Below are 27,760 nucleotides of genomic sequence, written 5' to 3'. Positions count from 1 at the left end.
CATCCTTTACCTTAACGTAATTCTTGTTAAACCTTTAGTTTATCAGATTTCTTACTAAGTTCACCGAATAAAAAAATATATATACAAAAATATATATAATATATTTCATGTAATTAGTGCAGAAAAATAATATAAATTAATTAAGTCAATTTACCGAATCAATACAGGCAAGCTTTAATGTCGAAGAACGAACAGAGAATCTCAGAGTTTTGAGGTTTCATAAGTAATGACAAACACACATACTCTCATAAGTAATGACAAACATACACCCACTTTCATAAGTAATGACAACATACACATACTTTCATAAGTAATGACAACATACAAATACTTTCATAAGTAATGACAAATAAAAGATAATCTTAAAGCTTTGTGGTTTCGTCAAAAGCCTCATTGGTGTAACAATGAGCATCTTGAACACGTTGATCTCTGGGTTCAACGAGGACTCGCAGATCATGGTCTCCCAGTCGGACTGTGAAGCCAGCTTCAGAGACACTATTGTTGGAGTTCAAGTGGTTAGCTTCGTGGTTGTTGAGGGACACGACGGGTGAGAGGTGGGATGGGACTGGTCCTGCACGACTCCAGTATACAAGATGTCCAGGGACTGGAGCTGGGTCCTGGGAATTAGTCAAGCCAAATTCTTCCGGGGCAGACATGTTGGGTGGAAGATCTGGAAAATAATGGATTAGATTAATAGTGGAAAATGTTGATGACAAAACTGTATGAATTTCTATGATGCATTTCATTAATATCAAATAAATAAACATCACACACAAAACTTTAAAAGCAACTTAGTTTACAACTTACTTGAATTCCTCTTGTTCTCCTGAGTGTTTACGGATCCATCGTACTGGCTCTCCAGCCAAGCGTCAGCTGGGTAGGCTGGCTCTCCGTGCTTCAAGATGTCCATTCCTGGCGTACAGATATTGTTAGAGATATAGAACATATACAATGTATAATGAATGCGTTCATAACACTAAAAATATAACAATTATCAATTATATAATACAAAAGTGAAAACTTTATGTATTATCTTCACTTGCCTGCAATTTCCATTTCAGGAGGCACCCTCAAGAGGCCGAGCAGCCTGAGGGAACCAAACATAAGCAAACAAAGACCACCAGACCAGGCCACTATGGCCAGCGCCCCCACTATGTTCCAGGCGAGGACCTCCGCGCTGCCCCCGTACACAATGCCACCATCCTGGAAGAGGGCCACAGCAACCAGCCCCCACAACCCACCTCCCATGTGCACAGCCACAGCATCAAGTGGGTCGTCAACTGTGGAAGAAATATTAATTAACTTTACACTCACAACCTCAACAGTCCCAATATGCACGTACACTTCCCAATAATATAAAATTTTATAAATATTATTTAAGTATATGCCATCTACAGAACATAACGTTAAAGTTAAAATATTTCAAACTCAAGTTAGATAAAGCCGGCTACTTGTTGCCTTCTTGAGACAAAGTTAAGAAAACTGAGCGGCGAGAGAATCAGTAACGTACCCTTCAACTTGGGCAGAAGGGTGTGGATGGCGAGGAACACTGATCCACCCACTGTGCCAATGACACAGGCACTCCACGGCCGCACAACGTTGCACCCGGCACTGATTGACACCTGTCATGGAAACATGTCCTTAAGCATTGGATAAACAAACTCAGACATATTGCAAGTAACACCATTTTGATATGAAATTTGTTATGTTATCATAATACTAAGTTAAGTTTAAATCAAACGTCTGTCAATGAAAATTTACAGCGAGCAGAGTCCATCATACTAGCACTAATGGACTCCCGGCCACACAGTGCTGAGCGGTACTTACCATGCCAGCGAGAGAACCATTAAGAGCCATTAGGAAGGACCAGGTGGACTCCCTCCCACACAGCACAGAACGGTACACCAAGAGCACAGCGATGCCTCCTGAAGACGCCGAGATCACAGTGTTAAAGACAGCCTTGGCAATGGCTACAGCATCACCCTCGTGGCTGATGGACGCTTGGGACCCTCCGTTGAAGGCCAGGAACCCGAAGAGCAGGATGAAGCCTCCCAGAGCTGCCAGCTGGAAGTTCAAACACAACTTTACACCTCCACCTTGACGTGTAATATTTGTATTAAACATGATAATCCACAAATATTTATATCTTGCTTCATGACTTCAGATAATAATATATTACCACTGTTCTATGAACATACCGGCACAGAGTGTCCACGTATCTCCTTGCCCTTGGGTCCGAAGCGACCAATTCTGGGCCCAAGAATTACAGCCCCAACAAGAGCTGCCACGCCCCCTGTGAGGTGGACGACGCCAGAGCCACCGAAGTCCTGGTAGTGTTGAGTCTTGAGCCAGCCAACGTCTGACCAGGTCCAGTGTGACACCACCGGGTACACCACAGCTGTACAAATACAAATATTATCATAACTGAGCTGTTACAACACACAAACATGATTAAAACACGGCACACTACAGCTGTACCAACACTGCTGTATTTTATAATGTATCTATTAATTCCGTGGGAAATGTATTATTGTTTGCATTGCCTTTTAAATTTATTGAGAAACACAAAGTTTAATTATAATGATCAGTGTTAGGCTATTATTGTCTAAAAAATTGTCTTTCTCTCAAGATTGCCCTGTTAAGGTTCCTCTCAAATATTATCTAAATTATATAAATAACGCCAGTGAGTAAAGTTATTTATTCATTGACCACAAAATAGTGTAAAGTACCCCGCTAAATTTGAAACATACTTTACAGAGAGAAAGAGGCTTCACACCCACCTGACAGCACGGTCGTGTAGATGAGATAAGCATTGAAGGCACACCGCTCAGCCATCGACCCCGAGATGATGGTGGAGGCTGTGGTGGCGATGACGAACTGGAAGAACCAGAAGGCCAGGTGCTCGTCCGACAGCCCGTACGACGCCCAGTATGCTGTACCAGAGAAGCTGTTCCCGCCTCCAAACGCCAGCGGGAACCCCACCAGCCAGTACGCTATGCCACCAATGACTGGGGAGAGTAACAGGGCAGATAGTTAGTACAGGGTGGGGACGATTGTGGAATTCATATCATTATTACTACGTGAGGCTTGGTGGGAGGAAGTCGGTTAAATACAGAGAACAATTTAGTATATAACACCAGCAGATGGAAAAGCAAAAGCAGGAAATTACAGGAATACAAGAGTCGGCAAAGTTATATACATTGAGAGCGTACTTTAGCTATGAGATAGGAATAAGAAAATCATGTGCTGGTTCACCAGACATAAGCCAGATACGATAACAAATAACGAAGGTGTTTGATAACTTACAGACATCGAGCATGTTCTTGAGAAGGATGTTGGTGGTGTTCTTGGACCTTACGGAGCCTGCCTCAAGGAATGCGAACCCGGTCTGCAAGACTGAAATATAAACAAATGTTAGTCAAAAGTACAAATTGCATTCCAAATACATTATTCTAAGCATAATAAAACAAAATCTAACACACAGATTATTGTACTATTATACAACTATTTTATTAATATACAAAATGTGAAATAGGTGCCATATATATGTTTAAATACTTGAAAAAAAGAGAGAAAACACAGATTTTGGTACTTACTGAATATGAGGATGCCGAACACAATGAGGAAGAGGGTGTCCAGGTCCTTCTGCAGGATGTCCAGTTCCCGGGACATTGGCGTCGGGTTCTCGCCAGACATTAGTAAACTAATATTGTGTCCGGCATCCATATTGGTTGCTGGCAACGAGACTTCCAGATCTCTCAAATTGTAGCTTAAAAATTATTAGCAAAATATATTTCCAGACAAAATTAACACGTCGTAAATTCCCGTGGATGTAATGTGGAACAAGCCAAGCAGCTCCAAGGGTCTCGCCCTCCCGCTGCCAGGACCTGCTACCTAATACCTAATTTCAGCGACCCTCTGGAGTATATATAGGTGAGCAACCAAGTTGCCGATTGGTACTTTTTGCAGATACGTCACTCTTCCGGGAAATTTGGGATATCGATATCTATGGCAGGTGGCTGCAGGTAATGAATCCCCCAATGGTGAACATTCCAGTTGTAAACTATATGAACAAGAGTTGGGACATACTCTCCAACACTATATTTGTGATTGCCCTGTTATCAGTGACTTCAGACCGAATGGTATGAGGTACTCTGATATTTGTAATTACTTCATACACTCAGAAGAGTATGAAGTTGAAGATATTCTTGTGCTGTACCCAGATTTTGCTAGTGGAGGCTAATAGATACCTTACATTTCATGCTCTCTCCTGATTCCATGTATGACTAGCTGTCCTGTGAGGTGGGGATGTTGGATGAGGGAGGGTGTAGCTGGTTTTTATCTACACTGTGTGTGGTAGATCAAAATGTGCTTCTACAGAATAGGGTAGAAGCACATTGTTGTGTATACCTAAGCTTGTTAAAAAGACATTATTTGAGAGGAATTTGATAGAAACTGGTAAAAATAAATATAATATAATATTTCCATGATCAGTGCTTAGCTCTTATAAAAATTATAACGTTAATATTTAGTCAAAGTTAATTTATTTTTGTACTGAGGTAGGTATTTTCTCCCCTGATTCCGTGTATGACTAACCATCCTGTGAGATGGGAATATTAGATGAACTTATAGCTAGTTTTTAATCTACAATGTATAATCTTTCATATATAATAGGGTAACAGCACATTGCTGTGTATACCTAAGCTTGTTAATAAAAAAAGGGTAATTTGGCAAGATGTTTAACAAAAAAGTTTGTTTCCCGACTCGCCGAGGAATAGTTCGACGCTTGATCCATGTTCCTTTTTTTAATATCCTAAATATTTAGACACTTTGCATATTTTCTATAATTTTCTCGTTCATATCTAAGCAATTAAGCTTCCGACATCTACCTTCCGACTTAGGACCTTTATTAAGGAAATAGTCACAAAAAGATGGTTTATTGACAATTATTTTAAATCCTACTGAAGTCTGAGCTATGATACATGAGTCGCGCCCAGTGATAGTAACTGAGGCAACCTCGTAAATCTGTTGATATGAAATACTGAGGGTGTGCAAATATCTACACCTTCATAGTATAAGTTTATATTAGGTATCTTTCGAATTATCTTCTTATCATGCTAGTTTTGTGTTGCATATGTTCTGTCAATACGCATCTCTTCACCCTAATTCGAAGCTAGAAGTTATTTCTGTGGTTGTACTCCTGCTCACTGCAGCCGCAACTGTAATAAATGTTATAGGAAAGTGAAGGAAAGACCTAATACATATGTAAGTGTTATAATACTAAATTCTCGGATGAAAGAATTCATCCGAATGTACCTTCCTTCATGAAGATGGTAAACTGTGGACCACTGTGTCACACTGTCCACCAGACTGTGCGACACTGTGGTTGCAAGGATCAGGTTGGGTTACCGTTACCTGTGGCAGGTGGCTACAGGTGACAGATCTCCCAATCCTGAGCACTCCAGGTGCAAACTCTGTGAGCAGGAACTGTGGCATGATCTCCCACATTACATCACTGAATGGCCAGTTATTAGACCTTTCAGACCAGTTGGCATGAGGTACCTGGAGCTTTGCAATTACTTTATTCACTATCGTGTTCTTGAAGATATCCTCACAGTGTACTCAAAATTTGCCAGTGCAGGCTACTAAACATATGGCCCTGTATGACTAACCATCCTGCGAGATGGGGACTTTTAGTATCACTGCTGCCTAATTCACTCTTGTGTTGATGATATCCTCATAACGAACCCAGAGTCTGCCAGGGCAGACAACTTATCACATGCCTCTGTATGACTATCCATCCTGTGTGATGGGGATTTTTTAGCATCACGTAGCTAGCTTTTTGGACACACTGTACTCCCCTTCATATAGTCTAGGGTAGCTGCACAAATGCAGATGTATCTAATATATTAATAAAAAAAACTGACTGACATAGGCAGAACATTGTTTACATTACCTTCATAAAGAAAATAGACTAAATCCGAAATTTTGGTATTAAAACACTTACACATGCATTGGGTCTTTCCTTCACCTCAATTCAAGCACTAAGACATTGTACTAAGTTTCTCCAAATTTTATATTACTAATAAACTAAACTTCTAAATCTAAATCTAGATAATACAGTATATGTTTATAATGATCACGTCTTATGTTATCACCATACTCTCTCTTATTTAAACAATGTTCAGAAATTTTGTGTAAACTAACTCAAATATAAACATATAGCAATTTACGAATAAATTTGTTGACTCCATTAAAAATATGTTTAACCCGAAACAGAATATCGTGTGCAACTATGACTGGAGTTGTACTGAAGGAGTTTTCACTGGAACTCTCTGCTTCAATATTATAATAATATAACAGGGCTTGTCTTAGGACTCCTCCTTGAGGTATGGTGAGTTTACACAGCTTAGCATGAGAAAAATAAACGAAACTGTAGAAGGCATATTAAGCTATACGGGGGGTACCTCTTATTTATATACATCCAAACTCATTCATTTTTTAAACAATCTACATTGATTTCCTGCACTATATTCTAATCGTCAATAAACTGGCAAATGTTGCTGTTCAATCCAGTGTCTAAGTTATTCATTCAAGTTCAAGTAAGTTTATTGAGAAAACGAAAATCTCAAAAAGGATAGAGTAGCTTAGGCTATTTCTACCCTAGTCTACATAAGGTCCCTCAAGGGCTCACAAACCCATACAGTACACAATTATTAATCATATTTTATATTTCCAATGGTAATCACATGGCATACTGTGAGATCTCTTATTGATTATGCTGCCCATATGTCTTGATATCTGTATTGTTTTGCAGACTAAACAAGTTGGAGAAGGTACAAAATGAAGTCATGCAAATAATCCCAAGAAGATTCTAATGGCCCAAGAACTACTATTACTGAGATAATAATGATATAATTGAACTTACAGAGTACTGAGGATAGAATTTCAGAGATAAATGAAGCTTCGTAAATCATTCATATCTATAGTAAACAACAGAGGTCCCAAGACAGAGCCTTTAATTGACATTAATACTTCATCCCGTGCCATAGCTGTAAGACTTTCCCAGTGTTGACTGCTGCTAATGTCCAAGTCCACCTGGGATGTTTCCACGGGAGACATCTCCCGTCACGCAGGGTGCAGTCGCGCCTCCACAGATCTCCAGTATCAGCTCTTGATACTGGTAATGGCTCAAAAGGGCCACCACTTACGGGCTATTCATGCCCGTGCCACCTCTTGGGTGACTTAATCTTTATCAATCAATTGGGATGTTTCCGAGACTACACAGATTCTCGCCTCGGGTCGGACAAAGTACACCATTTCACAGCCTAATTAAGATCAGTTTACATTATGAAATAACTTTACGGGCTATTAACGCCCGTGACACCTTTCGGGTGACTTAATCTACATCAATCAGTCAATAAATTATGACATAACTCGCTAGTGATTGCCGGAACGCTTCATTAAGTGACAGTTTAACATTTGAAATCATTCACGTTGACAGAAGTATTTGACACAGGTGATATAACTGACAGACTTAAACAGGACAAAGACGCTGTTACTAGCACACCTTCTAATATCGGTCCCTCAAAGTCTGGGGGCTCATAAATAAACTTACACAGTATATTCATCCTACATATTATAGTTATTCAATGAAAATAAGTTAAACACGTTGTTAAATAAGTTAAATAGTGATCAAATTGAGCTTTGTCTTAAGAATTATATTACACTGAAAACAATTGTTTCCGTGTCCCTCTTCGCTAATATATCAACAGCCTCACTTAACAGCATCCCTGCTTGTGTTTTTATTATTATTATTTTCTACCACAGACGTGGCCACACATTTACAATGCTAAGCAGCACATATACATTTTCTTCTGTCCTCCATGGACAGGGTGAGAGATTTGTCAAACATACAGTTCAGAGATTTATTGAACAACCACAGAAGGTGATCGTAGTGCTTTTAAAATATTAGGCTAAGCTACATATGTAAAATACATAGATACACAGATTTATGAACGCATTAATGTGAATTTATAATGGTGAAATGTAATTCTGATCAGCTTCCACATATAAATAAATAAATGTTTATTTAGGTAAGGTACATACATACAAGAAATTTTTACAAAGATTGGTTGACTGTATTATATACTTTATACACATACATACACACACATACACATACACATACACATACATATATACATACACATATATTTGTCTCTTACTCTGACAGGGTGAGATAGCTGACAGAGAAACTAGTGTGCAATTAAGAACTTAACCACTGAAGGTGATTAAGATGCTTCTACAAGCTCAGGTCCCTGCTTGTGAAGGAACCTACATAAATCTTAGTTACCAACTATTTTTTTTGTACCCTTTGCTGCTGTTATCTCAACACTCGTCCACAATATGCTGATATACTGGTCTTCTACTATGTCATGACACCAACGCTCCTCTATCATTAAAGACACAGGCATTACTATTATTTACTACTTTTCTTTAAGCTCGCTAATACAGCTTGAAGTTCAGCCTGCGGTGAAGATACATTGTCACTTTAAGCGGTGTCCAATAACAGTATCTACGGTTCTGATGTCACTAATCTATGCGGGCGATGAGTCACAAGAACGTGGCTGAAGTATGTTGACCAGACCACACACTAGAAGGTGAAGGGACGACGACGTTTCGGTCCGTCCTGGACCATTCTCAAGTCACTTTTCTACTCTCTAATGATGTCCAATAACAATATATACGGTGACGATGCCAGTGTTCTACTCTCTAATGATGTCCAATAACAGTATCTACTGTGCCGATGTCAGTGAATTCCCTAATCAAGACATTCCGTCCTTAGCTATATATTGAGTAATCACAATAAACAGTTAGTGTTTAATTAATGTAATTTTCTAGTTATACAATCATATATTGCCCTCAATTGCCCTAATCAAGGCAAGTCTGTATCTTTTTATTTTGTAGGGGGGAACACTCTCCACCATTACATTCCTCCCATGGTTATCTTGAGGTTATCGTGAGATGATTTCGGGGCTTTTTAGTGTCCCCGCGGCCCGGTCCTCGACCAGGCCTCCACCCCCAGGAAGCAGCCCGTGACAGCTGACTAACACCCAGGTACCTATTTTACTGCTAGGTAACAGGGGCATAGGGTGAAAGAAACTCTGCCCATTGTTTCTCGCCGGCGCCCGGGATCGAATCCGGGACCACAGGATCACAAGTCCAGTGAACTGTCCGCTCGGCCGACCGGCTCCTCCCATGGTGGTAGTTGTTGTTTTAGATTCAGCTACTGGGAACACTTAGGAGGGTAGAAATAGCCTAAGCTACTCCATCCCTTTGAGATGTATTCTCTTGTCTCAGTAGACATACTTCAACTTGAACTCAGAACAAAATGTCCATGGAGCACGGGCTATAGTGAGCCCGTAATTGAGTTTGGTTATTCACGATAACTTTGTTATTGTGATATTTGGGTCAGAGTTTTAAATGAAGGTAGAGTTTCCTTCTTTTCGCAATGGTTTTAGTCTTTAGTTTTAATAACATTATCTTGGTGGCGGATATAGATGCACAATGTTCACTAGTGCGTCCCATTCTTCAACTGCTTTGTTAACCATTGTTGTCGCTGTGGATTTTGCATTTATTTTATTTATTTGATTTATATACAAGAGTTCTTATATTCTTGTACAGTCACTAGCACGCATAGCTTTTCGGGCAGGACCTTAATTAATCCTAATTTTCCCCCGGAATACGACCCGCCAAATCATTTAACAACCAGGTACCTATTCACTGATGGTAAACAGAGGCTACAGTTAAGGATTGGCGCCAAATAAATCCTTCCCGGCCAGGATATGAACCTAGGCCAAAGTGCTCGCGAAATGCCAGGCGAGTGTGTTACCACTTCGCCACGGGGCCCATAGATTTAATGCAGCTGCTCCAGGTGGTTGAATGTTGAGTTTGATGTGAAGGGCTTCAGTTGCTTCACATTATAGTAAGTGATGCAATAGTGGCATTTCTACACCTGTTCCACATATATGACACCCTTTACCTATTGGGTTTATTACCTCCCAGCAGCACTTGTAGCCAAGTCTTAGTTTGTGTATGGCTACTGCAATGTCCCTGTATAGCTTTTATCCAGGCTTGAAAGAGGATTGATTGATTGATGAAGATTAAGCCACCCAAAAGGTGGCACGGGCATGAATAGCCCGTAAGTGGTGGCCCTTTTGAGCCATTACCAGTATCAAGATCTGATACTAGAGATCTGTGGAGGTGCAAGTGCACCCTGCGTGACGGGAGATGTCTCCCGTGTTGAAAGAGGATTACCCAGTGGCTTTGTACCACATCGCGGTGGGTCTGCCTTCCGTTACTTTGGCTCTGTGGCAACTTTTGACAGTCAGGAATATTTTCTTCTTGATTTGCTCCTTAATCTGTGAGGAACTTGACGGTATTTTTACCTGTACCCATGGTGGTGTTAATTGTTTCTCATATAACAAAACACACTCATTAGCGTCCCCTGCACTCGTTAACCTAATTGGAGAATAAATATTTACCTCAGAAATTATCCCTAATACTCTGTAAGTGTAGTTCCTTCCTCATTACCTCAATCAGAATTTCTCTGGAATCCTAAGATTAGTTTCAGGGCTTCTTTTTGCAACTTCTCTAACTAAATCAACAGCTCTGTGTTCCATTCGGGTTTGGAACGGGTTCTTGGGTTATGGAACAAATTATCAGGTAACCTAGTAGTCGTTGGATCACTAGATTGTTTCAAGAGTAGGTTAGACACAGATATGAGTGAGTTTGGGTGGGCATAAATAGGAGGATGGGGGAATTAGGGGCTCGACCCCGAGTCCTTTGCCCCTACCTGGACAAGGACCTGTCATCTTCGTTCAGGTCGGTGTTCTATCCCCGACCGTCTAAGTAGTTAGGAAATGTCTATGTTTGTCTCTCAGAATGTTCGGTAATACGTTTATTGCTTGTGATGTGTATATATGTATGTATTAACATGATGTACTGAATGGGGTGAGAATAGCTTGAGCTACCTCATCCCTTTGTGTGTATTTTACCTCAATAAACTTATTTCAATTTCAATTTCAATTTCCAAGTAGTTGGGCACCATTCCTTCCCTCCGTCCTATCCTAAATCTTAATCCCTTCCAAAGGTTATATTGTCCTAATGGCTTAGCGCTTTCTCCTGATAATTACTTTACCTAGATTTATTTATTTAGACTAGATTTATTTAGACTAGATTTATTCCTCCAAGGAGTGCCGGACCAACCGGGCTGTGGTGGGTATGTGGGCCTGCGGGCCGCTCCAAGCAACAGCCTGGTGGACCAAACTCTCACAAGTCGAGCCTGGCCTCGGGCCGGGCTTGGGGAGTAGAAGAACTCCCAGAACCCCATCAACCAGGTATCAACCAGGTAACCTCTCCTTATCCCCAAGTGTGACCTGAGAACGTAGACTACTCTGCTGTTTCACAAGGGATCAGGGTATATTATTTGTTCGTTGAGTTTCAATATATTCCTTTATATACATGCGTTAACCAGCGTATGTTGTTACATATTTATGTTTAAAACTGTTCAATCTTTCAATAACCAATTTGCTCAATGACTCGTCAATCATTGTGTGACCGTTCCACCTGTCCAACCTTGTTACTGTTTAACGTACTTCTTAACGTAATTCTTATGGTGTTTACGGGTTATTCATGCCCGTGCCACCTCTTGGGTGCCTTAATCTTTATCAATCAATATCCACAATATCCAGGATTGGCTTTGGCTCGACGTCGAATCGATGTTGATGACGTTACTTTAACGTTGAATACGCGTTGCTCTTGGATAATTGTTCCCCACTGGGGTGGGTTCATTACAACGAGGTCATTACATTACCATAAACTACCGCTTCATAGCGATATATGAACCTTCATTTGTTTCATTTGATTGATTGATTGATGAAGATTAAGCCACCCAAGAGGTGGCACGGGCATGAATAGCCCGTAAGTGGTGGCCCTTTTGAGCCATTACCAGTATCAATAGATGATACTGGAGATCTGTGGAGGTGCGACTACACCCTGCGTGACGGAAGATGTCTCCCGTGATTTAAACAGATTGAATTGATTGATGAAGATTAAGCCACCCAAGAGGTGGCACGGGCATGAATAGCCCGTAAGTGGTACAATTTTTTTTTTCTCAGTATTCTGAGGTTGCATTTAACCATCAAGCTGTTATCGCGGGGGAGGATACTGCTTCACAGTCTTTATGAGGGTGTCCAGCTGCTGGACACCTTTGTTGACCAGGAGAGTGGCTGTGTTGATGGCTTCAGGGTGGCCACTGCATGATTCAGGAACTCTTAAAGCTCTTCTAAGGTCATTGGTTGCTTCACATTCCAGAAGATAGTGAAGTAATGGCTTTTCTGTGACAGTTTGGCAGAAGATGCACTCTCTCTGTCGGGGTTCACCAGTCTCCCAGTTGCATCTGTAACCTAGACGTAGTCCATATAACCTAACTGCTATTTCCCTGTGGATTCCTTTTGGGATATTTACCTTTCTAATTTGGTTGCCTAAAGATACCATGTTGCAGATGGCGAACCTTCAGCTATTCTCTGGTGCAGGTAGGCTTTGTTGAGATGTGAGAGTTTTTTGGTGATGATGTTTTTTATGTTCTCTAGGCTGGGTTCATTAAACAGTTCGAAGTGTTATATGAACAAGTCGTCAGCTGTCCTGGAAGCTTCCGTGTAGTGTCATTAATCAGCCATTATCCCCAACCACTTGGGCTGGACGGTACAGCGACGGTTTTTTGTTATTAATACATTACGTACCTCTGCATTAGTGCAGCTACCCTAGACTATATGAAGGAGCACGAGAGACATCTCCCGTCACGCAGGGTGCAGTCGCACCTCCACAGATCTCCAGTATCATCTACTGATACTGGTGATGGCTCAAAAGAGCCACCACTTACGGGCTATTCATGCCCGTACCACCTTTTGGGTGGCTTAATCTTCATCAATCAATATGAAGGGGGAGTACAGCTGCCCTAGACTATATGAAGGGGAGTACACCTGCCCTAGACTATATGAAGGGGAGTACAGCTGCCCTAGACTATATGAAGGGGAGTACAGCTGCCCTAGACTATATGAAGGGGAGTACAGCTGCCCTAGACGATATGAAGGGGAGTACACCTGCCCTAGACTATATGAAGGGGGAGTACACCTGCCCTAGTCTATATGAAGGGGGAGTATACCTGCCCTAGACTATATGAAGGGGAGTACAGCTGCCCTAGACTATATGAAGGGGAGTACACCTGCCCTAGACTATATGAAGGGGGAGTACAGCTGCCCTAGACTATATGAAGGGGAGTACAGCTGCCCTAGACTATATGAAGGGGGAGTACAGCTGCCCTAGACTATATAAAGGGAGTACAACTGCCCTAGACTATATGAAGGGAAGTACAGCTGCCCTAGACTATATGAAGGGGGAGTACACCTGCCCTAGACTATATGAAGGGGCAGTACACCTGCCCTAGACTATATGAAGGGAAGTACAGCTACCCTAGACTGATGAAATTGCTAAATTGGCAACTCGTCATCCAGTGATACATAAAACAATTCAACCCAGCCTAGAGAACATAAAAAACATCATCATCAAAAAACTCTCACATCTCAACAAAGCCTACCTACACCAGAGAATAGCTGAAGGTTCGCCATCTGCAACATGGTATCTTCAGGCAACCAAATTAGAAAGGTTAAATATCCCAAAAGGAATCCACAGGGAAATAGCAGTTAGGCTATATAGACTACGTCTAGGTTACAGATGCAACTGGGAGATTGGTGAACCCCGACAGAGAGAGTGCATCTTCTGCCAAACTGTCACAGAAAAGCCATTACTTCACTATCTTCTGGAATGTGAAGCAACCAATGACCTTAGAAGAGCTTTAAGAGTTCCTGAATCATGCAGTGGCCACCCTGAAGCCATCAACACAGCCACTCTCCTGGTCAACGAAGGTGTCCAGCAGCTGGACACCCTCATAAAGACTGTGAAGCAGTATCCTCCCCCACGATAACAACTTGATGGTTAAAAGCAACCTCAGAACACTGGGGAAAAAAAAAATTGTACCACTTACGGGCTATTCATGCCCGTGCCACCTCTTGGGTGGCTTAATCTTTATCAATCATCAGTTGCATCTGTAACCTAGACGTAGTCCATATAACCTAACTGCTATTTCCCTGTGGATTCCTTTTGGGATATTTACCTTTCTAATTTGGTTGCCTAAAGATACCATGTTGCAGATGGCGAACCTTCAGCTATTCTCTGGTGCAGGTAGGCTTTGTTGAGATGTGAGAGTTTTTTGGTGATGATGTTTTTTATGTTCTCTAGGCTGGGTTCATTAAACAGTTCGAAGTGTTATATGAACAAGTCGTCAGCTGTCCTGGAAGCTTCCGTGTAGTGTCATTAATCAGCCATTATCCCCAACCACTTGGGCTGGACGGTACAGCGACGGTTTTTTGTTATTAATACATTACGTACCTCTGCATTAGTGCAGCTGCCCTAGACTATATGAAGGAGCACGAGAGACATCTCCCGTCACGCAGGGTGCAGTCGCACCTCCACAGATCTCCAGTATCATCTACTGATACTGGTGATGGCTCAAAAGAGCCACCACTTACGAGCTATTCATGCCCGTACCACCTTTTGGGTGGCTTAATCTTCATCAATCAATATGAAGGGGGAGTACAGCTGCCCTAGACTATATGAAGGGGAGTACACCTGCCCTACATAAGAACATAAGAACATAAGAACAAAGGTAACTGCAGAAGGCCTATTGGCCCATACGAGGCAGCTCCTATTCTATAACCACCCAATCCCACTCATATACTTGTCCAACCCGTGCTTGAAACAATCGAGGGACCCCACCTCCACAATGTTACGCGGCAATTGGTTCCACAAATCAACAACCCTGTTACTGAACCAGTATTTACCCAAGTCTTTCCTAAATCTAAACTTATCCAATTTATATCCATTGTTTCGTGTTCTGTCCTGTGTTGATACTTTTAATACCCTATTAATATCCCCCCGGTTATGTCCATTCATCCACTTGTAAACCTCTATCATGTCACCCCTAACTCTTCGCCTTTCCAGTGAATGCAACTTAAGCTTTGTTAATCTTTCTTCATATGAAAGATTTCTAATTTGGGGAATTAACTTAGTCATCCTACGCTGGACACGTTCAAGTGAATTTATATCCATTCTATAATATGGCGACCAAAACTGAACTGCATAATCTAAATGGGGCCTAACTAGAGCAAGATATAGCTTGAGAACCACACCAGGTGTCTTGTTACTAACGCTGCGATTAATAAATCCAAGTGTCCGATTTGCCTTATTACGAACATTTATGCATTGATCCTTTTGTTTTAAATTCTTACTAATCATAACTCCCAGATCCCTTTCGCAATCCGACTTCGCAATCACAACACCATCTAGCTCGTATCTTGTAACTCTATCATCATTACCTAACCTCAGAACTTTACATTTATCAGCATTAAACTGCATCTGCCAATCCTTTGACCATTTCAAAACTCTATCTAGATCAACTTGAAGTGATAGTGAGTCCTCCTCCGAATTAATTTCCCTACCGATTTTCGTATCATCGGCAAATTTGCAAATGTTGCTACTCAAACCTGAATCTAAATCATTTATATATATTATAAACAACAGAGGTCCCAGGACAGAGCCTTGAGGCACTCCACTTACAACATTTTCCCACTCTGACTTGATTCCATTTATACTAACTCTCTGTTTCCTTTGGTATAGCCATGCCCTAATCCAGCTTAATATAGCACCCCCAATACCATGAGACTCTATTTTTTTAATCAGTCTTTCATGTGGCACTGTATCAAAAGCTTTGCTAAAGTCAAGGTATACAACATCGCAATCCTTACCACTATCAACTGCCTCAACAATGCTAGAATAAAAAGATAACAAATTTGTTAAACATGAACGGCCATTTATAAAACCATGTTGCGACTCAATTATTAATTTATGTTTTTCAAGATGAAGACGAATTTTATTTGCTATTATAGATTCGAGTAACTTTCCCACAATAGACGTTAGGCTAATTGGTCGATAGTTAGACGCAAGTGATCTATCTCCTTTCTTAAAAACTGGTATCACATTAGCAACTTTCCAAAACTCTGGCACTCTGCCTGACTCTATTGATTTATTAAATATGGTTGACAGTGGGTCACAAAGCTCCTCTTTGCATTCTTTAAGCACCCTAACAAACACTTCATCCGGCCCTGGAGATTTGTTTGGTTTGAGTTTTACTATTTGTTTAAGAACATCCTCCCTGGTAACTGCTAAACTCGTCAACCTGTCCTCGTCCCCACCCACATAGACTTGTTCGGCTGAAGGCATATTGTTAAGTTCCTCTTTAGTAAATACAGATACAAAATATTTATTAAAAATACTACTCATCTCTTCATCACTATCTGTTATTTGACCTGTCTCAGTTTTTAATGGACCTATCCTTTCCCTAGTCTTAGTACGATATAACTGAAAAAACCCTTTAGGATTTGTCTTTGCTTGCCCTGCTATGCGAACTTCATAGTTTCTTTTTGCTTTCCTTATCTCTTTTTTAACATTTCTAACCAGTTGTACGAATTCCTGTTCTAAAGTGACCTCCCCATTTTTAATCCTTTTGTACCAAGCTCTCTTTTTACCTATAAGGTTCTTCAAATTCTTTGTTATCCACTTTGGGTCATTAGTATACGATCTATTCAATTTGTATGGTATACTACGTTCCTGTGCTTTGTTTAGAATATTCTTAAATAAGTTATATATTGAATCCACATCGAAATCCCCATTTAAGTCACCTATCGCTGGGTTCATGTCTCGCTCCAAGACCGGCCCACACCCCATACCCAAGCCTTTCCAATCAATTTGACCCAAAAAAATTCTTAGGCTATTAAAATCAGCTTTTCGAAAATCTGGCACTTTAACAGAATTTTCTCCTACTGGTCTATTCCATTCTATGCTAAATCTGATTTCTTTGTGATCACTGCTCCCTAGCTCACTCCCTATTTCGATGTCATTAATTTGCGTTTCCCTGTTAGTTAACACTAAATCTAAAATATTATTTTCCCGTGTTGGTTCCTTAATGTGTTGCGTAAGAAAGCAATCGTCAATTAATTCTAGAAAATCTTCTGCTTCACTATTCCCTGTTTTGTTCAACCAGTTTATTCCGCTTAAATTAAAGTCACCCATGACATAAATACTGTTAGATCTAGATGCTCTAGATATTTCATCCCATAGATGCTTTGCTTCCATTCTGTCTAAATTTGGTGGCCTATATATTACTCCTATTATAATATTATTAGCTTTTTCGTTTAATTCAATCCAAATAGTTTCTGTGTGTGGCTCTGTTTTGATTCCCTCTTTGAGACTACATTTCAAATTGTCCCTAACATATATGGCTACTCCACCTCCTCGTCTAATATATCTATCTGTGTGAAATAGTTTAAATCCATATATTTGATATTCAGCTAATAGTTCTCTATTTTCTACATTCATCCACGTTTCGGTAAGTGCAATAATATCTATTTTTTCTGTGCAGACAAGAGCATTTAATTCGTTAATTTTATTTCTTAGACTTCTACTGTTAGTGTAATATACCCTAAGTGAATTGTTATTTTGCGGACCTTCTCTTTCCCTGATCGTTTTGCCAATTCCTTTCTCCCACAAACACATACTTTTATTACCTCCTTCCTCCAAATCAATTCCCATACCTCTATCTACTAACAGTTTAAACCCAAACAAACACCTCTAACCACTTCTTCTAGCGAGTTCGCAACAGCAACAACCCCAGCTCTCGATAGATGCACCCCATCACGAGCATACATTTCATTTCTTCCATAGAAGTGTTCCCAGTTGTCTATGAAAGATATTGCATTTGATTTGCAATATCTTTCCAGCCGGCAATTGACACCAAGTGCCCTCGATATCCATTCATTTCCCACTCCCTTTCTTGGAAGAATGCCACATATGATCGGGATTCCTCCCTTGCTCCTAACTAACTCTATGGCTGTTTTATACCTCTGAATCAGTTCCTCACTCCTGACTCGACCAACATCATTTCCTCCCACGCTAATGCAAATAATGGGATTGTTCCCATTACCAGCCATAATATCATTCATGTTGTTTATAATATCACCAATGCCAGCTCCGGGATAGCAAACCCTTAACCTGTTCCCCCTATCTCTAGCACAAAACGTTCTATCCAAATACCTTATCTGGGAATCTCCCACAACTAATGTTTGCTTAGGTACTTCCTTTACTTTCTGAGGGGCCTGCGCTTCCTTTCTCTTCGTTGCTTTCCCTTTTGCGCGATCCACAGTCTCTCCACAGCACTCGTCCTCCAAAACGTCAAATGAATTTGAAGTTGCTATGGCGTTTGAAGGCGGCTTTATCAAAGTCTTCTTAAGGCCCCTGTCTTTCGCAACTCTCCAAGACGAGGTCCCTTTACTGCTGGTCTCCTCCTTCGTTACTTCTCGTTGTTTTTTAAGCTGACGCACCTCCTCCCGCAGAGAGTCCAACTCTGTCCTCAGGGCTCCCACTAGAGTCACCAGGTCCTTCACTACAACTTCCATATTGCTATGAATATTCCATATTCATAGCAATATGAATATGGAATATATTCATATTCCATATTCCCCTAGACTATATGAAGGGGAGTACACCTGCCCTAGACTATATGAAGGGGAGTACAGCTGCCCTAGACTATATGAAGGGGAGTACAGCTGCCCTAGACTATATGAAGGGGAGTACAGCTGCCCTAGACTATATGAAGGGGAGTACAGCTGCCCTAGACTATATGAAGGGGAGTACAGCTGCCCTAGACTATATGAAGGGGAGTACAGCTACCCAAGACTATATGAAGGGGAGTACAGCTGCCCAAGACTATATGAAGGGGAGTACAGCTGCCCTAGACTATATGAAGGGGAGTACAGTTGCACTAGACTATATGAAGGGGAGTACAGTTACCCTAGACTATATGAAGGGGAGTACAGCTGCCCTAGACTATATGAAGGAGAGTACAGCTGCCCTAGACTATATGAAGGGGGAGTACAGCTGCCCTAGACTATATGAAGGGGAGTACAACTGCCCTAGACTATATGAAGGGGGAGTACACCTGCCCTAGACTATATGAAGGGGGGAGTACAGCTGCACTAGACTATATGAAGGGGAGTACAGCTGCCCAAGACTATATGAAGGAGAGTACAGCTGCCCTAGACTATATGAAGGGGGAGTACAGCTGTCCTAGTCTATATGAAGGGGAGTACAACTGCCCTAGACTATATGAAGGGGAGTACAGCTGCCCTAGACTATATGAAGGGGAGTACAGCTGCCCTAGACTATATGAAGGGGAGTACAGCTGCCCTAGACTATATGAAGGGGAGTACAGCTGCCGTAGACTATATGAAGGGGAGTACAGCTGCCCTAGACTATATGAAAGGGAGTACACCTGCCCTAGACTATATGAAGAGGGAGTACACCTGCCCTAGACTATATGAAGGGGGAGTATACCTGCCCTAGACTATATGAAGGGGAGTACAGCTGCCCTAGACTATATGAAGGGGAGTACACCTGCCCTAGACTATATGAAGGGGGAGTACAGCTGCCCTAGACTATATGAAGGGGAGTACAGCTGCCCTAGACTATATGAAGGGGGAGTACAGCTGCCCTAGACTATATGAAGGGAGTACAACTGCCCTAGACTATATGAAGGGAAGTACAGCTGCCCTAGACTATATGAAGGGGGAGTACACCTGCCCTAGACTATATGAAGGGGCAGTACACCTGCCCTAGACTATATGAAGGGAAGTACAGCTACCCTAGACTGATGAAATTGCTAAATTGGCAACTCGTCATCCAGTGATACATAAAACAATTCAACCCAGCCTAGAGAACATAAAAAACATCATCATCAAAAAACTCTCACATCTCAACAAAGCCTACCTACACCAGAGAATAGCTGAAGGTTCGCCATCTGCAACATGGTATCTTCAGGCAACCAAATTAGAAAGGTTAAATATCCCAAAAGGAATCCACAGGGAAATAGCAGTTAGGCTATATAGACTACGTCTAGGTTACAGATGCAACTGGGAGATTGGTGAACCCCGACAGAGAGAGTGCATCTTCTGCCAAACTGTCACAGAAAAGCCATTACTTCACTATCTTCTGGAATGTGAAGCAACCAATGACCTTAGAAGAGCTTTAAGAGTTCCTGAATCATGCAGTGACCACCCTGAAGCCATCAACACAGCCACTCTCCTGGTCAACAAAGGTGTCCAGCAGCTGGACACCCTCATAAAGACTGTGAAGCAGTATCCTCCCCCACGATAACAGCTTGATGGTTAAATGCAACCTCAGAACACTGGGAATTTTTTTTTTTTATCACTTACGGGCTATTCATGCCCGTGCCACCTCTTGGGTGGCTTAATCTTTATGAATCAATCATCAATCTGTAAAATGTATCATCTATTGATACTGGTGATGGATCAAAAGGGCCACCACTTACGAGCTATTCATGCCCGTGCCACCTTTTGGGTGGCTTCATCTTCATCTTAACACATTCACAAGGGAGACATCTCCCATCATGCAGGGTGCATTCGCACCTCCACAGATCTCTAGTATCAGCTCTTGATACTGGTAATGGCTTAAAAGGGCCACCACTTACGGGCTATTCATGCCCGTGCCACCTTTTGGGTGGCTTCATCTTCATCTTAACACATTCATAAGGGAGACATCTCCCATCATGCAGGGTGCATTCGCACCTCCACAGATCTCTAGTATCAGCTCTTGATACTGGTAATGGCTTAAAAGGGCCACCACTTACGGGCTATTCATGCCCGTGCCACCTTTTGGGTGGCTTAATCTTCATCAATCAATCAATAGCCTAGACTATATGAAGGGGGAGTACAGCTGCCCTAGACTATATGAAGGGAAGTACAGCTGCCCTAGACTATATGAAGGGGAGTATTGTGTGTCAAAACGCTAGCTCCGTGATGCTAAAAATCCCCATCACACAGGAAATTGAAATTGAAATTGAAATAAGTTTATTGAGGTAAAATACACACAAAGGGACGAGGTAGCTCAAGCTATTCTCACCCCGTTCAGTACGTCGTGTTAATACATACATACAAACACATCACAAACAAATCACACAGGATGGTTAGTCATACAGAGGCATATGATAAGTAGTCTGCACTGGCAGACTCTGGGTGCATTATGAGGATATCATCAACACAAGAGTGAATAAAGTAATTGCAAAGCTCCAGGTATCTCATGCCAACTGGTCTGAAAGGTCTAATAACTGGGCTCGGTGGTGTAGTGTGGGAGATCATGCCGCAGTTCCTGCTCACAGAGTTTGTACCTGGAGGTCTCAGGATTGGGAGATCCGTCACCTGCAGCCACCTGCCACAGGTAACGGTAACCCAACCTAATCCTGGCAACCACTGTGTCGCACAGTCCTTTGGACGTTTTGTGTTGCTCATTTTTTTTTTTTTATATATATACAAGAGTTGTTACATTCTTGTACAGCCACTAGTACGCGTAGCGTTTCGGGCAGGTCCCTGGAATACGATCCCCGCCGCGAAGAATCGTTGTTACAACCAAGTACCCATTTTACTGTTGAGTTAAACAGAGGCTACAGTTAAGGATTTGCGCCCAGTAAATCATCCCCGGCCAGGATACGAACCCATGACAAGCGCTCGCGGAACGCCAGGCGAGTGTCTTACCACTACACCACGGAGACTAGATATATAGATATAGGTTTCAGATCTGAACAAATCATAGCTTATTATACTAGTGCTTTCAGGTCGTTGGGAGTCAGTAATTTGTTTCCTATCAGACCTGAGTGTTTGGAACAATATAGTTTTGACGGTAGAGATGGGGATACCTAGTTCTAATTCAACTTCATCTTTGTTACACGCTAATTTGGCTGCAATGTCTGCCTCATTATGACGGGTTATATTTATCTTTGCATCTTTTTGAATCTCCTTTGTATGGATACCATCACAGCGACGGTCTCGCTTCATGCAGATCGGCGTTCAAACCCACCGACCGTCCATGTGGTAGGGTACCTTCCTTCCCATCCCAAATCCTGATCCTGGGCTCTTTCCCCCGATAATTCCCTTTCCCCCTTCAACCACCGTGGCATCAGTGGGAATTAGCTGTAAAAATCACCAATCAGCATCTCATCTGGTCGCCTATAAATACCGCAGTGCTCCCCGAAAACAGCCACCATTTGGTCACCACTTGGTCCGGGAGACATCTCCCGTCACGCAGGGTGCAGTTGCACCTCCACAGATCTCCAGTATCAGCTCTTGATACTGGTAATGGCTCAAAAGGGCCACCACTTACGGGCTATTCATGCCCGTGCCACCTTTTCGATGGTTTAATCGTCATCTTGGACACATTCATGGGAGACATCTCCCGTCACGCTGAGTGCACTTGCACCTCCACAGATCTCCAGTATCAGCTCTTGATACTGGTGATGGCTCGAAAGGGCCACCACTTACGAGCTATTCATGCCCGTGCCATCTTTTGGGTGGCTTCATCTTCATCTTCTTCATCTGTTTAAAACACGGGAGACATCTCCCGTCACGCTGGGTGCAGTCGCACCTCCACAGATCTCCAGTATCATCTATTGATACTGGTGATGGCTCAAAAGGGCCACCACTTACCAATTCATGCCCGTGCCACCTATTGGGTGGCTTCATCTTCATCTTAACACATTCACAAGGGAGACATCTCCCATCATGCAGGGTGCATTCGCACCTCCACAGATCTCCAGTATCAGCTCTTGATACTGGTAATGGCTTAAAATGGCCACCACTTACGGGCTATTCATGCCCGTGCCACCTTTTGGGTGGCTTAATCTTCATCATCATCAATCTTCATCATCATCCGAAAACAGCACCATTTGGTCACCACTTGGTCCGGGAGACATCTCCCGTCACGCAGGGTGCAGTTGCACCTCCACAGATCTCCAGTATCAGCTCTTGATACTGGTAATGGCTCAAAAGGGCCACCACTTACGAGCTATTCATGCCCGTGCCACCTTTTGGGTGGCTTCATCTTCATAACACATTCACAAGGGAGACATCTCCCGTCATGCAGGGTGCATTCGGTGCATTCGCACCTCCACAGATTTCCAGTATCAGCTCTTGATACTGGTGATGGCTCGAAAGGGCCACCACTTACGAGCTATTCATGCCCGTGCCACCTTTTGGGTGGCTTCATCTTCATCTTCTTCATCTGTTTAAAACACGGGAGACATCTCCCGTCATGCAGGGTGCATTCGGTGCATTCGCACCTTCACAGATCTCCAGTATCATCTATTGATACTGGTGATGGCTCAAAAGGGCCACCACTTACCAATTCATGCCCGTGCCACCTATTGGGTGGCTTCATCTTCATCTTAACACAAGGGAGGGATGTCAAGGGAGACATCTCCCATCATGCAGGGTGCATTCGCACCTCCACAGATCTCCAGTATCAGCTCTTGATACTGGTAATGGCTTAAAATGGCCACCACTTACGGGCTATTCATGCCCGTGCCACCTTTTGGGTGGCTTAATCTTCATCATCATTCATCATCGAAAACAGCCACCATTTGGTCACCACTTGGTCCGGGAGACATCTCCCGTCACGCAGGGTGCAGTCGCACCTCCACAGATCTCCAGTATCATCTATTGATACTGGTGATGGCTCAAAAGGGCCACCACTTATGAGCTATTCATGCCCGTGCCACCTTTTGGGTGGCTTCATCTTCATCTTAACACATTCACAAGGGAGACATCTCCCGTCATGCAGCGTGCATTCGCACCTCCACAGATCTCCAGTATCAGCTCCTGATACTGGTAATGGCTAAAAATGGCCACCACTTACGGGCTATTTATGCCCGTGCCACCTTTTGGGTGGCTTCATCTTCATCTTAACACATTCACAAGGGAGACATCTCCAGTCATGCAGGGTGCATTCGCACCTCCACAGATCTCCAGTATCAGCTCTTGATACTGGTAATGGCTTAAAATGGCCACCACTTACAGGCTATTTATACCCGTGCCACCTTTTGGGTTGCTTCATCTTCATCTTCAACACATTCATAAGGGAGACATCTCCCGTCATGCAGGGTGCATTCGCACCTCCACAGATCTCCAGTATCAGCTCTTGATACTGGTAATGGCTTAAAAGGGCCACCACTTACGGACTATTCATGCCCGTGCCACCTTTTGGGTGGCTTAATCTTCATCAATCAATCAATCTAATCTTGTTCACACCACTTGGTCCGGGAGACATCTCCCGTCACGCAGGGTGCAGTCGCGCCTCCACAGATCTCCAGCATCAGCTCTTGATACTGGTAATGGCTCAAAAGGGCCACCACTTATGAGCTATTCATGCCCGTGCCACCTTTTGGGTGGCTTCATCTTCTTCTTAACACATTCACAAGGGAGACATCTCCCGTCATGCAGGGTGCATTCGCACCTCCACAGATCTCCAGTATCAGCTCTTGATACTGGTAATGGCTTAAAAGGGCCACCACTTACGGGCTATTCATGCCCGTGCCACCTTTTGGGTGGCTTAATCTTCATCAATCAATCAATCAATCCGAAAACAGCACCATTTGGTCACCACTTGGTCCGGGAGACATCTCCCGTCACGCAGGGTGCAATTGCGCCTCCACAGATCTCCAGTATCATCTTTTGATACTGGTAATGGCTCGAAAGGGCCACCACTTACGGGCTATTCATGCCCGTGCCACCTCTTGGGTGGCTTAATCTTCATCAATCAATCAATCATTTGCCACAATCTGGTCACCATTTGGTCCGGGAGACATCTCCCGTCACGCAGGGTGCAGTCGCACCTCCACAGATCTCCAGTATCATCTATTGATACTGGTGATGGCTCAAAAGGGCCACCACTTACGAGCTATTCATGCCTGTGCCACCTTTTGGGTGGCTTCATCTTCATCTTAAACACATTCACAAGGGAGACATCTCCCGTCATGCAGGGTGCATTCGCACCTCCACAGATCTCCAGTATCAGCTCCTGATACTGGAAATGGCTTAAAATGGCCACCACTTACGGGCTATTTATGCCCGTGCCACCTTTTGGGTTGTTTCATCTTCATCTTAACACATTCATAAGGGAGACATCTCCCGTCATGCAGGGTGCATTCGCACTTCCACAGATCTCCAGTATCAGCTCTTGATACTGGTAATGGCTTAAAAGGGCCACCACTTACGGGCTATTCATGCCCGTGCCACCTTTTGGGTGGCTTAATCTTCATCAATCAATCCGAAAACAGCACCATTTGGTCACCACTTGGTCCGGGAGACATCTCCCGTCACGCACAGTTGTTTTCAGTTGTACACCAGACGTCACGTCCTTCACTCACCAGACCACTCCACAAGTGATCATTTGAAATTTCATCATGGAATTCCAATTGACTCATAATCGATCCAGCAATGCTGCTCAGAGTATGAAAAGACCATCGATAATGGACACCAGTTCCGAAAGTGACGGCGAGTGGCAGCACGTGACTAAGGCTAACAGGACAAGCCACTCCATGACGACCCATCGCCCATTAATCTCTCCAGCTTCTCCAGCTCTCCCAGCGCCTCAGACTAGATCTACGTTTCCGGTCTTCAAAGTGCAGCACACGGAAGGTAAGTCTTCCTACGCTACTGTAGTGGACCTGGAAAAAGAGTACCCCCAGCTCCAGGTCAGGGCAAAACCTAATCTCAAAGGAGAATACATTCTGAGGCCAAAAGACGAGTCGGCCGCTACGATTCTAAAAAATTACGCAAAATGTGAGGAACTGAAACCAGAGGATAAAATAAGTAAAATCATTGTCCTCCACTATCCCTTGCATATGGCCCTTAGCCATCTCGAAAAGCTGAACTATGTGGTGTCAGCAGAGAGATGCCAAGTACGAACAAAACAAGAAACTCGACAAGTCCTTCTCACAGTAAGAGGACGGATCCCGGAAAAACTTGACCTTGGAATCTGGGGGGTGTTCCAACACAGGCCTTACACCCCAGAACCCCTAAGATGCTTTAGATGTCAGAGATTTGGGCATCACAAAGATGGCTGCCAACGCCCAGTGAGGTGCGGAGTCTGCAGCCAGTCCCATGATACAAAAACATGTATTGATAAATTCAAGGCAAACCACCCTGTTCAGGCAAAATGCCCAAATTGTTCCAAGGCACATCATGCCTGGAACTTGAAATGCCCTGAAAGGCTCAAAAGGCTTCAAACGAACCCCACCACGCCAACAGCGGAGCCGAAACCCCCACCAAAACGAATACCAGCTCCCATGCCCACTAAAACCGCGTGGGGTCTACCCATTCAGGAAGAGGGGGCACACGGCCCTTCACCATCGGCCATGGTGAAGGGTGAGAAGACAGTACAGGACAAAAAGAAAGATGGAGGACACAAGACTCATGTTCAAAGCAGTCGGCCTCCCATTTCATCCAGCAAGCACACTGGGGCCAATAGGAGTAGCAATTCCAGTGCCAAAGTTACCACCGAGAAGGGTCTAAAAGCCACTAGGCCCTCAACCTGCACAACATTAAATAGTGCTCCCACTGAACTGAACGCTCTCTGGCCAATGCTCAAAACTTTGGTCACTGAGTTAATCGAAAGTCTGCTGTCTTCACATGGAATCAAGCAAACCACAGAGACTCGGAAGACAATTGAGCACAAGCTAAAAAAATTCGAAGATGTAATATCCACACCGTCAAGACAGCAGGGCAAGAGGCACCCCCATAAAAAGCAGATAGAGTTCAGGTCGTCGGAAAGCGACATTGATGAGGCAATTTCAGGACCACTAAGAACCTATACCCCAATTGCAACTTCCATGGCGTGTTCATCAGACTCCATGGATACCACGGAATTATCAGCACATTCCAAGAACCTAGAATTCTAAAGATCCTGCAATGGAATGCGCAAGGACTGCGCACTAAATTGCAACACTTGAAATGCATAGCAGCAACCAAAGGCATAGACATCCTGATACTACAGGAGAGCTTGCTTCGAGCCGGATTAGAACCTAAAATCTCAGGCTATCGAGGCTTCTTCCTTCCATGGATCAATGGGCAATCCAGGGGATGTGCAATCTATGTAAAAAGTGACCTGATCTCCAAATCCATAACCAGCCCACCCAATTGTGGAGCAGGGACAGAGGTAATGGGAGTCACCATTGAGCTAAGACACGACAAACTTGAAGTGTTCAATGTGTACAGGTCTCCACAAGCCGAAATGGATCTCTCTGTGTTATTTGGACACGCGACAACAACAAACACAATCATTTGTGGAGATTTTAATGCCCATCATCGATTGGCACTGGGCTCGAACGAAACAAATGAAGCCGGCATACACATTACACATCTACTGGACCAGCTTCCAGAAATACAAATCCTAAACAAGAATGAACCTACCCACATCCAAGGAGGCAGATTAGACCTAACCTTCGTTTCAGCCTCCCTAAGAGATGCAGCAACATGGTCAGTTGAGCCCACACTCACAAGCGACCACTATGGGGTCCAAATTGATCTTCAGCTAGACCTACCCACCCCACCTCCGCCTCCATCTGCAGCCTGGAACTTTGCTTTAGCAAACTGGGACCGATTTCAAAACCTCATTTCAGAGTGGCAAAGAAACTATGATCTTCCCGAAGACATTAATCAGGCAGAACAAGAATTTGTCA

The 27,760-nt window shown here is 43.1% G+C and overlaps 1 protein-coding gene across 1 annotated transcript in view; it reads right to left on the bottom strand.

Annotated features, from left to right (window-relative positions):
- Positions 1 to 362: 362 nt before the first annotated feature.
- LOC138373248 (putative ammonium transporter 1) overlaps positions 363 to 27,760 on the bottom strand; it is a 37,287-nt gene continuing 9,889 nt past the window's right edge. Inside the window, exons 2-10 of the mRNA XM_069339288.1 lie at positions 3,597 to 3,755; positions 3,307 to 3,396; positions 2,781 to 3,008; positions 2,199 to 2,398; positions 1,828 to 2,064; positions 1,511 to 1,622; positions 1,044 to 1,280; positions 808 to 912; positions 363 to 670 (exon numbers count right to left, since the gene is read on the bottom strand). Of these exons, the coding sequence (XP_069195389.1) occupies positions 363 to 670; positions 808 to 912; positions 1,044 to 1,280; positions 1,511 to 1,622; positions 1,828 to 2,064; positions 2,199 to 2,398; positions 2,781 to 3,008; positions 3,307 to 3,396; positions 3,597 to 3,755 (1,676 nt within the window). The remainder of the gene's footprint in view (positions 671 to 807; positions 913 to 1,043; positions 1,281 to 1,510; positions 1,623 to 1,827; positions 2,065 to 2,198; positions 2,399 to 2,780; positions 3,009 to 3,306; positions 3,397 to 3,596; positions 3,756 to 27,760) is intronic.

The sequence above is a fragment of the Procambarus clarkii genome, chromosome 41 (assembly GCF_040958095.1).
Source record: "Procambarus clarkii isolate CNS0578487 chromosome 41, FALCON_Pclarkii_2.0, whole genome shotgun sequence".
Classification (NCBI taxonomy): Eukaryota; Metazoa; Arthropoda; class Malacostraca; order Decapoda; family Cambaridae; genus Procambarus; species Procambarus clarkii.
This window is presented reverse-complemented; position numbering and strand designations above follow the sequence as displayed.